Raw genomic sequence first — 14,613 nt, 5'->3', positions numbered from 1 at the left:
ATGGCATTCAGGAGGCAAATGAAAAGCTTCATGAAAAATTACTCAGATGCTGAAATAAAAGTCAGGGAAGCAACTTCTAATGACCCTTGGGGTCCCTCTAGTTCTCTGATGTTGGATATCAGTGATTTGACTTTCAACACAATTTCTCTCTCGGAGATTATGAATATGCTATGGCAGAGACTCAGTGACCATGGGAAGAACTGGCGTCATGTGTATAAATCCCTTACCCTAATGGATTATCTCATCAAGAATGGATCAAAGAAAGTTATTCATCATTGCAGAGAGGGGTTCTGTAATCTTCATATGCTAAAAGACTTTCAACACATAGATGAAGCTGGAAAAGATCAAGGTAACAGTTAAAGAAGTTATACAGTGTTACAGTAAAGATAGGAGTTTGGGAGGGATCATTTTAAAACAGGAACTGGGAAAAAGTTCTTTTTTGTTTTAATTAAAAAAAAATTTTTTTTTTGTGGTACTGGGAATTGTACCCAGAGGTGCTTTACCATTGAACTCTATTCCCAGCCCTTTTTGAGACACGATCTTGTTAAATTATCCAGGCTGGCTTTGAACTTGCAATCCTTCTGCCTTAGCCTCCTGAGAAGCTGGAATTGTAGGCATTTGCTATATGCCTGGCATTCATTCATTCATTCATTCATTTATTATTTGTTTGTTTGTTTCAGTATTGTGGATTGACTGCAGGGGCATTCTACCACTGAGCTCCATCATCTCTATCCCTTTTTATTTTGAGAAAGGTCTCATTAAATTGCCCTGGCTGACCTTGAACTTGCATTCTTTCTGCCTCAGCCTCCCAAGTCTCTGGGATTACAGGTGAGTGCCACTGCACCTTGCGGAAAAGTTGTTCTTAAATGTACCATCTACTTTTTCTCTAGTTAATGGTTCTAATTTGATTCTTAAAGTGCCTTAGAGAATAACAATTTTTTTTCAAAAAGATGTGTAAAATCGATACACTTAGGTTTCTGATAAAATGCTACCTCACAGAAAATGAATAAAACAGGAGGCATGGCAATTTGGTATTAATAATGTCACTGTAATTCATAATTATAATTAGATGGAATTTAGTCATAAATTAGAAATGTTTCCAAAGATGCTGGAATCTACAAAATTCATCTAGATGGAGGTATTTATATGAATACAGAAATTTAGGTCATAAAATAATTCTTTTGTGGGTGGAAGAGGAGGTGAAATAGGGAAGGATGTATAGAATATTCAGATGATTCAGTAGTGTCTGATATTGTACTATGGCAGAAGAATCAGCATTTCCTCTCCATTTAATGTAAAATTATAATTTGTGTTTAAAATGAATAATCTTATGAATCATGAGAAGATAAAATGTAGTGCAGTCTATGTTAAGTGTGCATTTAAAAATAGATCTTTTTTTAAAGGGCAGTTTGAAAAATTATGTTCTGGAAAAATTATACAGAAAGTACAGTTTCTACATACCCCTCCCCCCCACCAATGATTTCTCTTACTAGTAACATCTTGCAATAATGTGTTACATTTTTTACAATTGATAAGCCAGTATTGATGTTATTAACTAAAGTTCATATTTAAAAAATATTTTTAGTTGTAGATGGACACAATACCTTTATTTTATTTTTATATTTGTATGTTGTGCTGAGGATCGAACCCAGTGGTTCACACATGCTAGGCAAGCCCTCTACAACTGAGGGGGCTACAACTCCAGCCCCTAAAGTTCATATTTTATGTGAGAGTCCACTCTCTTTGTTATACAGTTCTACATGCTTTGAAAAATGCCTGATGTCCTGTGTCCCACCATTCAGTATCATACAGAATAGTTTTACTGACCTGAAAATGCTCTGTGATTCACTCATTCATGACCTCCTGAGCCCCAGGAAACCACTGGTCTTTATGCTTTTGCCTTTTCCAGAACCATAAAGTTAGAATCAAAGTGTGTAGCATTTTCAGACTTATTTCTTTCACTTAGCAATATGCACTTGATTTTGCTGTCTTTTCATAGCTGGAGATCTCATTTCTTTTTATTCTTCCTTCTTTTTATAAGAACAGCTTTATTGAGACACAATTCATATACCATACAAATCACCCATTTAATGTGTACATTGTATGGTTCTTGGTATATTACATTATTTTAAAATATCATGATAAAAGATACATAATGTAAAGTTTGCCTTTTTAAGTGTGCAGTTTGGTGGCATTAAGTATATTCACAGTGTTATGCAACCATCACACTATTTCCAAAACTTCTTATAGCCTTAAACAGAAACTCTGTAACCTTTAAGCAATAACTCTCCAATCCCATTCTACCAAGCCCCTAATTTACTTTCTGTCCCTAAATTTGCCTCTAGGTACCTCATACAACTAGAATTATACAGTATTTGTTCGTTTTCATATGGTTTATTTCACTTACCAAAATGTCCTCAAAGCTCATTGATGTTGAGGTTGTAACGGAACTTTATTCCTTTTGTGGTTGGATAATATTCTATTGTATATATGTGCCACATTTTAAAACCATGTTCATCTATCGACAAACTCTTGGGTTGTTTCTACTTTTTAGCTATTGTGAATAGTGCCTCAGTGAACACTGGAGTTCAGGTGTAAAAGTTCAAGTCCCTGCTTTCAGTTCTTTTGGGTATATAGTTTAGTAGTGAAATTGCTGGATCATGTGTAATTCAGTGTTTAGCTTTTTGAGGAACAGCTCTCTTTCTATAGTGACTGCATTATTTAACATTCCTATCAATAGCATAAGAGGGCTCCAATTTTTCTATATCCTTGTAAACACTTATCCATTTAAAAATTATCATTCTAGTTATTCTGTTGGGTGTGAAATATTTCACTGTGGTTTTGATTTAAATTTCCTTAAAGAATAATGATGTTGGGGATATTTTCATATCCTTGCTGGCAGTTTGTATGTTGTCTTTGGAAATGTCCATTCAAATCTTTTGCTTATTTTAAACAGGTTGTTCTTTTATTAGAGTCTTGAAATTTCTTTATATATTCTAGATACAATATTGTTATCAGGTAATTCCCAAGTATATTCTGCCATTCTGTAGGTTGGGTTTTTTTTTGTTTGTTTTTTTTCACTTTCTTGATATGTCCTCTTGCACAAAAGTTTTAAATTTCAACGATGTCCAATTTTTCTTTGGTTGCTTCTACCTTAGGTATCATCAATAAGAAACCATTGTCAAGTCCAGGGTTATGGAGAGTTACACCTATATTTTCTTTTAAGAGTTCTATAGTTTTAACTCTTTCATTTAGTTCTTTAATTCCTTTTCAATTAATTTTTTGGATGATATGAGGTAGAGAGCCAATTTTATTCTTTTGCATGTATTGGTATAACTATTTAGTTATATTGGCATCCTTGCGAAAATTAGCCAGTCATAGATGTTGGGGTTTGTTTCCATACCTTTAAATTGTTTCACTGATCTGTATGTCAGTTCTTATGCCAGTACTTCACTGTTGTAATTACTGTAGCTTTTTTAAGTTTTGAAATCAAGAATAGGAGTCCTTCAACTTTCTTCTTTTTCAATATTGTTTTGTTTATTCTGAGTCCTTTGCATTACCTTATGAAGTTTAGCATCAGCCCATTAGTTTCTCTTGAAAAAAATCAAAAGACAGCTGGAATTTTGATTGGGATTTCATTGGATCTTCTTCTGTAGATCCAATTTGGGAGATGTAGCCATCTTAATACGAATTTCTCTAATCCATGAACACAGTATGTCTTTTATTTAGGTCTTCTTTTATTTCTTTAAATAGTGCTGTGTAGTTTTCAGTGTATGAATCTTATCCTTTCTTTTTGTTATTTCTAAGTATTTGATTCTTTTTGATGCTATTATAAATGGAAGTATTTTCCTAGTTTCAGTTTTAGATTGTTCATTGCTAGTATATAGAAGTATGCTGATCTGCCAACCTTTTTTTTTTTTTTTTTTAGCTGTAGATGGACACACAGTACCTTTATTTTTAATTTTTTTTTTTTAATGTGGTGCTAGGGATCAAATCCAGTGCCTCATGTGTGCTAGTCAAGTGTTTCTACTGCTGAGTCACAACTCCAGCCTATGATCTATCAACTTTTGTAGGTTGATCTTGTATCCTGTTTGCTGAACTAGTTTGTTAGTTTAATAGTTTTTTTTCTTTTTTTTTTTTTTTGGTAGATTCCTTAGGATTTACTATATACAAAATCATGTGATGTACAACAGACTTTTACTTCTTCCTTTCCAAACTGGATGCCTCCTATTTCTTTTTCTTGCCTAATTGTCTTGACTAAGAATGGTGTGATAGTAGACATTCTTGACTTGTTCCTGCTTTTAGGAAGAAAGCTTGCAGTTATTAAATATAATGTTAGCTGTAGGTTTATTATAAATGTTCTTTATCGGGTTGAGGAAGTTTTCTTCTATTCTTTGTTGAGTTTTTTTTTTTTAATCATGAAAGCATGTTCACTTTTGTCAAATGCTTCTTCTGCGTCTATTGAGATGATCATGTTTTTAAAAAATTCCCTTAATTCTATGAATATGGCATATCACATTGATTCATTTTGCATGTAAACCAACCTTGCATTCCTAGCATAAATCACAGTTGGTCATATGTATATTCTATTTTTAATTGTTTATTTTAGGTCATGTTTGAGGCCTAATGATGAAATAGGAAAAATCTTCAAGAGTTTTGATCGTGTATACTGTTTCATCCTGAAAAAGGCATCAACTTTCATGAGGATTAAATTTATTTTAAAAAATTAAAGTAAACTAAAATTTTGCATGCCTAGGAATAGGTTGAAAAGACCCATTCTCTTTGTAATGTATAGAGTAGCTATTTTATCACTGTACTAAGAGCTCTGATGTTTTTTATAGAGTAGAAGAGAAGCTAGCCCCTGCTCTAAAGAGCTTATGAGCTGTTTTGAGAGATAAAATAGATAAACTTATAATACAAAGACAAATGTATTTATGCATTTATACCTTTTATGTGTACAGAGTATGGTACAATTGGATATGTTTAAATCCAAATAAAGGTCTTTCAGATTCTGTAACATTTGAGCTTAGGACCAAAAAAATAGTAAGCTGAAATACAGTACACTCCCGACGATTGGTTAGTACCAAGACAGAAAGAAAAATGTCAACAGAAGCATAGTATGTTTTTTTGTTGATTATGCAATAGACTTTACATTCTGATCTGTGGATTTGTCTATAGTGTTTAACTGATACCTCACTGTCTTGACTATTGTAACTGTGTTATGTGTTGAAGTTGAATAGTGTCAGTCTTCTAACTTTGTTCTTCTTCAGTTTTATGTTGGCTATTCTGTGTCCTTTGCCTTTCCATATAAGCTTTAGAATCATTGTCCATGTGCACAAAATAATTGCTGGAATTTTGACTGGAAATGCATTGAATCTATAAAGCAAGTTGGGAAGACATTTTGATTATATTGAGTTCTATATGAACATAGAATCTCTTCATTTGTTTAGTTTTTCTTTGATTTCCATTGGTGGTGATATACTTTCTTTTATTTTTTTTTTCCTTTTTTGTGTAGCTCTATGTTGATGACTGCATTTTTTAAGAAGTAGTGACTTATTCCAATCTACAGACTGGTTTTGTTTGGTCGGGCTATCTGATGTGGTCCAAGGGCAGGCTTGCTGCTGGAATTTTTGGGTAGGTTGGCCTGGTATGTGGGTTAGCAGGTGGGCAAGTCTGGAAACTGGATCCTCAGGTTTGGACCTGTCTCTCTCCTAAGCTCTTGTGAATGTATTTTTGTGTGTGGATAATTGTTTGACTTGTTTTGTGGGGGGATAGCACTGGAAAGTCCTGTTCCACCATCTTGCTGACATCCATCTCTTAGATCTTTCATTTTATTCAGCAAAAATTTTGTACTTTTTTTCAGATAGACTGTACATATTGTTGGGTTTATACCTAAGTTATTCATTTTTTGAATGTTAATGTTACTGCTATTGTGTTTTTAATTTCAAATTCCAGATATTCATTGCTGGCATATAGGAAAGTGATTGACTTTTCTTTGGTTTTAATCTCTGTGCTACAACCCTGCTATATTCATTTTTTTGCTCCAGGATTTTTTAGTTGTTGTTTTTGATTCTTTTGAATTTGCTATATAGATAGTCTTGTCCTCTCTATCTCCTGATATTGTCATGTGACTTTCCTTCTTTTGTTAATTTGATGGGTAACATCTATTGAACTAGGCTTGCATATCTGGAGTAAATCCTATTCAGTGATGGTATATAATTCTTTTTATGTATTTTGGGGTTTGGTTTGCTAATATTTTTGTTGAGGATTTTCTTTTTATTCATGAGAGAGATTGGTGTATAGTTTTCTTTTAGTGTTTTTGTAGTAGGGTGATACTGGTTTCATAAGAATGAGTTAGGAAATATTCTATCTTCTGAAAGATTGAAGAGAATTCTAAATTTCATCCTTAAATGTTTGGTAGCATTCACCAGTAAATCCATCTGAACTAAGTGCTTTCTGTTTTAGGAGGTAATTAATTATTGATTCTAATTCTTTAATAAGTGTAGACCTATTCATATCATCTTATTTCTTCTTGTGTGAGTTTTAACTCATAGTATTTTTTAAGTAATTGGTCCATTTCATCTAGGTTATCAAATTTATGAGCACAGTGTTATTCATATTATTCCTTTATTGGGCATTTAATTGTTCTTTAATGCTCTATATTGTTGTCTCCCCTTTCATTTCTTTTTTTTTCCCTTTCATTTCTTATATTAGAAATTAGTATCTTCTTTCTTTCTTAGCCTGACTTACTGCTTTTATTGTTTTCTCAAATGAACCAACTTTTGGTTTCATTGATTTTTCTCTTTGGGTTTCCTGTTTTCAGTGTCACTGATTTCTGCTCTAATTTTTTAACTTGTTTTTTTTAAATGCATTAATTAGTGCATTATGATTATTCATAACAGTAGGGTTTATTTTGACATGATTTATTATTTATTTTCTAATGCTTGCTTTCGTTTAAATTAGTCCTTTTTCTAGTTTCCTAAGGTAGAAGTTTAGATGATTCATTTTATATTTTTATCTTTTCTAATGTGTATTCACATGCTGTAAACTTTCTTCCCAGCACTGCTTTTGCTACATTCCACAATTGATAAATTGTCTTTATTTTCATTTCAAAGTATTTTAAAATTTGTCTTGAGATTTTTTAAAACTCATGTATCATTTAGAAATGTGTTGCTTAATCTCCAAATATTTTTGGATTTTTAAATTATCTTTCTGTTATTGATATCTAGTTTAATTCTATTGTGGTCTGAAAGCAGACATTGTATTTTCTATTCTTTGTTAAGGCATTTTTTTATGACTCAGAATGTGGTCTATCAGGGTGAATGTTCCACTTAAGTTTGAGAAGGATGTGTAATCTACTATTAAATGAAGTAGTCTATAAGTACCTGTATATCCAGTTGATTGATGATGAGTCCAACTATGTCTTCACTGATTTTTCTGCCTTTTGGATTTGTGCATTTCTGATAGAGGGGTATTGAAGTCTCCAACTATAATAGTGTATTCATCTGTTTCTCTTTTCGTTTTCATCAGTTTTTGCCTTGTGGATTTTGATATTCTCTTGTTAGGTACATTAAGGATTGCTATGTCTTCTTGGAGAATTGCCCACTTGATTATTATTTAATGCTTCTCTTTGTTCCTGATAACTTTCCTTGGTCTGATGTCTATTGTGTCTAAAATTAATGTAACTATTCCTACTTTGTTTTGATTAGTTTTCATGTGGTATAACTTTCTGTATCCATTTACTTTTAATCTCTGTGTATCTTTATATTAAAATGGGTTTCCTTTTTTTAACTTATTTAATTAATTGATTATTATTTATTTATTTTTGTAATGCTGAGGATCAAACGCAGAGCTTCACACATGCAAATGCTCTACCTGTATGTGGTACCCCTAGCCCCTTATGTTTGTTTTCAATGAATGTGGGTACTTTATTGTAATTCTTTTTAAATTTTTTTTATTTTGATTTGTTATATATGACAGCAGGATGCATTACAATTCATATTACACAGGTAGAGCACAATTTTTCAAATCTTAAAATGGGTTTCTTATAGACATGATATAGTTGGGTCTCATTTCTTGATCCACTGGGACCATCTAGACACAGCCAGCAAATCTGGACCAGTTTCTTTTATCATAGGGTAGCACCCAGCAATTTTAGCTCAGCCTCTTGAGAATGGGTAACATATTACCACAGAGGGTTCAGGCTCCATTGATATTCCTGAATCTTACTGACATTCTAAGGTAGTATAACATTCTCTCTAGTATGGTCACAATGTCTATGAACCTCTGTTATGGCCCATTTATGACCATGTTTTTATTCCTTTATGTTATGGTTTGGATATGAGGTGTTCCCCAAAAGCTCATGTGTGAGACAATGCAGAAATGTTCAGAAGTGAAATGATTATACATATATAGAGTGTTAAAGCTATAACATAATCAGTGGATTGTTCTATTTGATGGATTGATAATTTGAATGGATTAATGAGGTGGTACCTGTAGGCAGGTAGGGTGTCATTGTAGGAAGTAGGTCACAAGGTACATGCCCTTGGGGATTATATTATCCCTGGCTCCTTACATTTAAGCTCTTTCTGCTTTCCTGGATGTCAGTAACTGAACAGCTTTCTTCTGCCACTCCCTTCTGCCATGACATTCTGCCTCACCTTTGGCCTAGAGCTATGGAGTTGGCTGACCATGGACTGAACCTCTGAAACTGTGAGCCAAAATAAACTTAATTCTGTACATTGTTTTTGTCAGGTCTTTTGGTCACAGTGATGAAAAGCTGACTAATATACTTTACAAAATGGAATTTCTCAGGGCAAGAATAGTGTCCCTAGTACTTGGTTTTATCTGGTATCAATTTGATTAATGGATGATTAATTCCTTGATATTTTTATACCTTTAGCAAATTTATAGCAATTGACTTTTTTAGAAAGATAAAAATATAAATTTATAATTGACTAATAAAATTTCCATCTCTTTGCTAGTTTAAAAACTTTAATGTTAATAGTACCTACTGATATGTAATTTACATATGATGAATTTTGATAAGTGTAACCATCACCATATCAAGATAAAGAATATTTCCAATCATGCTGTTAAGTTTTTTATTACCCTCTCCTGTCAGTCCTCCACTCTTTCCAGAGGCAACTGCTTTTCTGATTTCTTTAACCATATAGATTAGTTTACATTTGTTTTTGAAATTTATGTAAATGGAAGCATGCAGTATGCATTCTTCAGTTTCTGGCTTCTTTCTTTCAAATACTGTTTTTGAGATTCATCCGAAGCATTTCTTAAATGGTTTTACCATTTTACACTCCTGCCATCAGGTTATGAGAATTTGTTTTTCACATCTTTGCCAACATTTGGTAATGTTATTTTTTTTTTTAATTTAGCCATTTTGATGGAGATATGATGTTTCCATTTGGTCTTAATTTGAATTTCCTTGAATGATTATTGAGCCTCTTTTCATATGATTTTTGACTATATGGCTTGTCAAGTATTTTGCCTATTTTTTCTTTTTATTTCTTGCCACTTTATTATTGATTTGTGGGAAGTCTTTATTCATTCTGCAGATGAATTTTGTCAGATAGATGAGTTATTAGTGTTTTATCCAAGTCTGCAGATTGTCTTTTTAGTTGTTTATTGTGGTCTTTTTTATGATGTTTGTAATTTTGGATGTGAAGGTTATTTGGCTGCAATCTGTTGTTACCCCATTGATTGCCAGGATTTATTCAACTCATCTGCTGACAAGGTGGGTGTCTCCTTCTTCCTCATCTTTTCCTGTGTGTTCCTCCTGTTCAACCAAGATGGGTGCTTTGGTTGAAGAGGATGACTTTCTCTAGAAGAGGAGAACTGATTTCAGTTGACTGAAATTCCCTTATTAGAACTCCATACAGGCTTTGCAAGGTCCATTGTAGGAGGATAAAAGATTAAAAATAGTTTGTAGTTTTGATGCAGTCTAATTTATTTCTTCTTTTATTGTTAATGCCTTTTGTGCCTATCCAAAGGAAGATATTTTTCTGTTTTCTTCTAGGAATTGTTTGGTTTTTGATTTATCTAGAATTAAGTTTTTGTGAATATTGTAATATAGAAATAGAGTTCATTTTTTCCGTATGGTATCCAGTTGTTTGAGCATTATTAGATTTTAATAAAAGAGTATTGTCATTTATAAGATCTCATTGGATCCTTAAAACAATCTTAGGAAAAAGGAGGGTATAGTATTTTCCCTTATCTGTGGTTTCACTTTCCATAATTTTAGTTAACCTGTGGTCAACTTTGAAAATACTGGGTAGAAAATTTCAGAAATAAATAATTTGTAAAATTTTAAATAACTTTTATTGCAGTATATTGTTATGCTTATCCTGTTTTTATTATTAGTGCTGTTAATGTCTTACTGTGCCTCATTTATAAATTACATTACTTATTAGCTACTGCTGTTAATATTTTACTAATTTATGAATTTAATTTAATCGGTAACATATAGGACTAAACATAGCACTATAGAATTGGTACTATCCATGGTTTCAGCACTTGGGGTGTTGGAACATATCCCCTTCGTCTAAGGGTGTCTGCCAAATTATAGGAGGAGGCAGAGCTCAGGGAGATTAAGTTATTTAGGTAAGGTTACACTATTCCGTAATGACTGAACACAATTAGAAAAATATCCTGATACTATTTAGTTGTATTCTATTATTATACTAAACAGCCTCTTGTAATTGAGTCTTAAAAATATCCTAACAAAGTTTCATTGAACTACTAGAATGAACTTAATTAAAATTGTCTGAAAAATACCCAATGAAATGTGAAAGCTTTTTCATACCCTCAATTATTTATCTACACAAATATGGAATTCTCTTAAAACTAATTCAGGTTCTAGGAAACATGTGCATTATAGGTTTATGTCCTGTTTTAGTCTTAATTAGATAAGTCATGAAATTGCAGTTAATTTCACTTAAATAGGCCATTTTATTTATATATATGCACATATATAATTAATGTGGGGACACATTTTAAAAAGATAAATTTGCAATGATATTAAAAGTTATATTAGGGCTGGGGCTGTAGCTCAGTGGCAGAGTATTTGCCTAGCACATGTGAGGCACTGGGTTCAAGCCTCAGCACCGCATAATAAAAATAAATAAATAAAATAAAGGCATTCTGTCCATATACAACTACAAAAAATAAAAATTAAAAAAAAAGTTATGTTAAGCTGTTTTACTAGAAGTAGCATGCATTGGCAACATTACTGCCATTTTGGCTTTCAGTGTCATCTCCAGTCACCTGATTTAGAAAATTAGGTACTTCGTATTTATATTCATGACTGGTTTATTTATATGCTGCTTGTCTTTTGTGGCCTCCAAAACTCAGAGATTGGCCCATATCAATCATGTTTCTATTTATTCACTTAATGAATATCTTGGACTAATAGCTAAGCCTTTTAAAGCCGTTGTTAAGAGCTACAAATTAAATGGTAAAAGGCAAATACTACTTAAGGCATGATATTTATTTATATTCATATTAGGTTAAAACTATTAAAATCTATTGGGAAATTGAGTTCAGGTTCTCATAGGAGAAAAGAAATCACTAGATATTTGGTTCCTGAAAATTTTTAGACAAAGAGGGAACCATGGGTGGGAAGGAGGAAAATGAATGACTGAGATTTTCTTTTTCAAGGCAAATGTAATACATAGACAAAACCTAGATATCTAGCAAGAAGTTGAAGAAAGAGAAAATATTTTAAAATGTAAAAATAAGTTACTTCAGATGTCGATTAGCCATGTCAAGGCTAAGGTAAAATAGTTAATATTTGAGGGTTTCACTGCTTTTACAGAAGGACTGGATTTGGAGAAGTATGAAAGTTCCTAGTCAGTATGATGCAGCAGCTATGCACTGAAGGAAGGAATCTAACTTCAAAGTGGATCAGATTTAATTTTTTTCTACTGCTAGTCAAAATTTTCTCATCAGAGAATCCACCTTATATGTGGTGATAGTTTAATAAATATAATGTAGCTCATTGGTGTTGGGATGATTCACACAAGGCCTCTGAGTTCATTTATAGCTTAAGTGAGCAAATGTAATTTCCTATAACAAATACATTTGATGAATGAATAGTTTCCTTTAATAAACATATGTTATAGGTTTTGAGTTATCATAAGCCTGTGGTTATATTATTGTATATTTAAACAAAATATTTTTACTTAAAATAGCTGAACATTTTAGATAGTTTTGTGTTCCCATTTTAAAAAAAAAGGTTTGGACTGATAATCATCATAGCAAGAAGCAAAGCATGAATTTATTTAAACTAAAAAGTGACCTTCACCCAACTGACTAGGCTCCCCATGATATTCTTTGTTTATTGTACTCAAACAGATGACAGAATACAGTAAATGAAAAAAGGGAGAGTAACCAGTTTAGCATTTCCAGTGCTGTGTCAACAGAATTATTCTCTTAAGGTTCTTGTCAAATAAAGGAACTTTTAATTATATACTAAGCCCTGCCAAAGAAATTAAGGTCTATATATAGTCCAACATTAATTTCTCAGTTTTGCAGAGTCAATCTCTGCTTTCTAACTTGACCTTATGACTTTGGGAACATTCCTTCATACCCTAAACTTACTATTCTCTTTCATAAAATGGACTTAATAATTAACCGTGAGGGAGGTTGTGAGGATTAGAAACGTGTCTGAGAGTCAGGCACATAACAAGTCCTCAGTCAGGGTTAGCTAATACTATTAGTCCTTGATTCTTTTATTCTTATTTTCTGGAATATATATTAATGCTGAAATAAAGCTCAGTCCAAGTATTCTCTAGGAAGTTCTGTTTTGCTGTCTTCAGAGGTAAGCAGGCTCTCCCTTGCCATCCCTAGCACCTTGTCCACATGTCCATTGTAGTCCTTATCACAGTGCCATTATGATCGTTGATTGACATGCTGTCCCCTGCACTGGACAGAGTAGAGAGCTAAGATTTCTATATTTGTGTGTCTAGTTTTTTTACTTGGTTTGTTGGAAGTGTTGAATAAGTGTGTCTTGATTGAATGACTGATGGGCTGACAGAATGGCAAGTGTGCTGTTGTAGGCTCAAGGAAAGGATTAGTAGCTTTAAAGGTTTTCTCCTTATCTTAAATATTCTTCTGTTCTTTCTACAATGTTTCTAGGTATATATTTATTTTTATTTATTTTGGAGATCATTTTTGATGTGACGATTCATGTCATTTCTCTAAGATTTTCAGTATTCTTTTGTCTCTGAATATTTCTTTTTTGCTATTATGTTAATTTTCTTCTTTAAAAACCTTGCAAACTTCCTTTATGACTGTTAATTAATCTTTTTAATCTTGCTGCCTCTCTGTGTTGTATTTTGGAAGAATTTAGTATTGTCCTATAGTTACCTATTTTCTCTTTACCTGTTTGAACTAGAATTTATCTTAAACATTGAAGGTATTTTTTACTTTTTGGATTTTTAAAATCTCCAATGATTATAGTTTTTATATCTAGGATTTTTAATATGTTGTTTTCATATCTACCTGTTCTTATTTCTTCCAATTGTTGTTTTGCTTCATAATTTCATATTCCTTATTGTGGATATAGTCCAACATAAATTTCTCTTGATAATTTATTTAACAATTTTTTTTTGTACCGGGGGTTTAACTCAGGGGCACTCAACCACTGAGCCACATTCCCAGCCCTATTTTGTATTTTTATTTAGAGACAGGTCTCACTGAGTTTCTTAGCACCTAACTTTTGCTGAGGCTGGCTTTGAACTCTCAATCTTCCCGCCTCAGCCTCCTAAGTCTTTGGGATTATAGGTGTGTGCCACAACACCTGGCTCTGTTTAACAATCTGTGTGATCTCTAGGCTTCCATTCCTAATCCTCAGGAGGTCCAGGTTACTCTGCTGTACAGGTGCTGGATGAGCTATAGGAAGAAGGATGGATACCCAGAAAGCCAGCAAATGGTTTAATAGACTCACACCCAGGATCTTTTATATTAGTTCAGATGAGACACATAACCAACCCAGAGCTGGAGCCAAAGCAGAAATGGTTCACTATGATAACTGGAGAACTGAGGATCTGGTGAGATTGAGGACACTAATCTGCAGGGAAACAAGGTGTTGAGAATCTACTTGGACACTACAAGTTCACAAGGTAGAGACTCTGCAGCTGAGCCAAACCCAGCCAAGAGACAGTGCACCTTGCTTCACATACAAATTAACCAAACTCAAACTTCAGTGATAGTTTAATACAAAGAACAGAAGAGAAAAAAAATCTCCAACACTAATAATCAGGCCCCAAATAGGGATGGCTAGCGTGGGGCGCCAGATTCTACTCATAGACATCTACTCCTACAGCAAAAACAGAATTAGCACAAAGGCTGAGGACACCACACCTACAACAAGCCTTAGTGTGGATTATTCCCTTGCCTATTAGAATATATAGTTGTTAGTGAAGAAGAGCAATCACAAATTGTGTACCCCACACACCCTGTTGTATACAACACAATGGCCAATTCTATGAGAGGGGGGTCCTACTCTTTTGAGACCTAGAGGGCAACTGGACTCCATAAGCTCTGACACAACATAACACTGTGTCAAAATACACTAATCATCAAAGAATTAGCAGA

The 14,613-nt window shown here is 33.1% G+C and overlaps 1 protein-coding gene across 1 annotated transcript in view; it reads left to right on the top strand.

Moving 5' to 3' along the window:
• Enthd1 (ENTH domain containing 1) overlaps window positions 1-14,613 on the top strand; it is a 116,251-nt gene continuing 101,638 nt past the window's right edge. Inside the window, 1 exon segment of the mRNA XM_046429176.1 lies at window positions 1-349. Within this exon segment, the coding sequence (XP_046285132.1) occupies window positions 1-349 (349 nt within the window).

The sequence above is a fragment of the Marmota monax genome, unplaced genomic scaffold (assembly GCF_021218885.2).
Source record: "Marmota monax isolate L192 unplaced genomic scaffold, Marmota_monax_Labrador192_F-V1.1 WCK01_AAM20220418_F8-fsc00051, whole genome shotgun sequence".
In the NCBI taxonomy this organism is placed as follows: Eukaryota; Metazoa; Chordata; class Mammalia; order Rodentia; family Sciuridae; genus Marmota; species Marmota monax.
The sequence above is the reverse complement of the archived record's forward strand: the minus strand, read 5'-3'. Positions and strand labels throughout refer to the sequence as shown.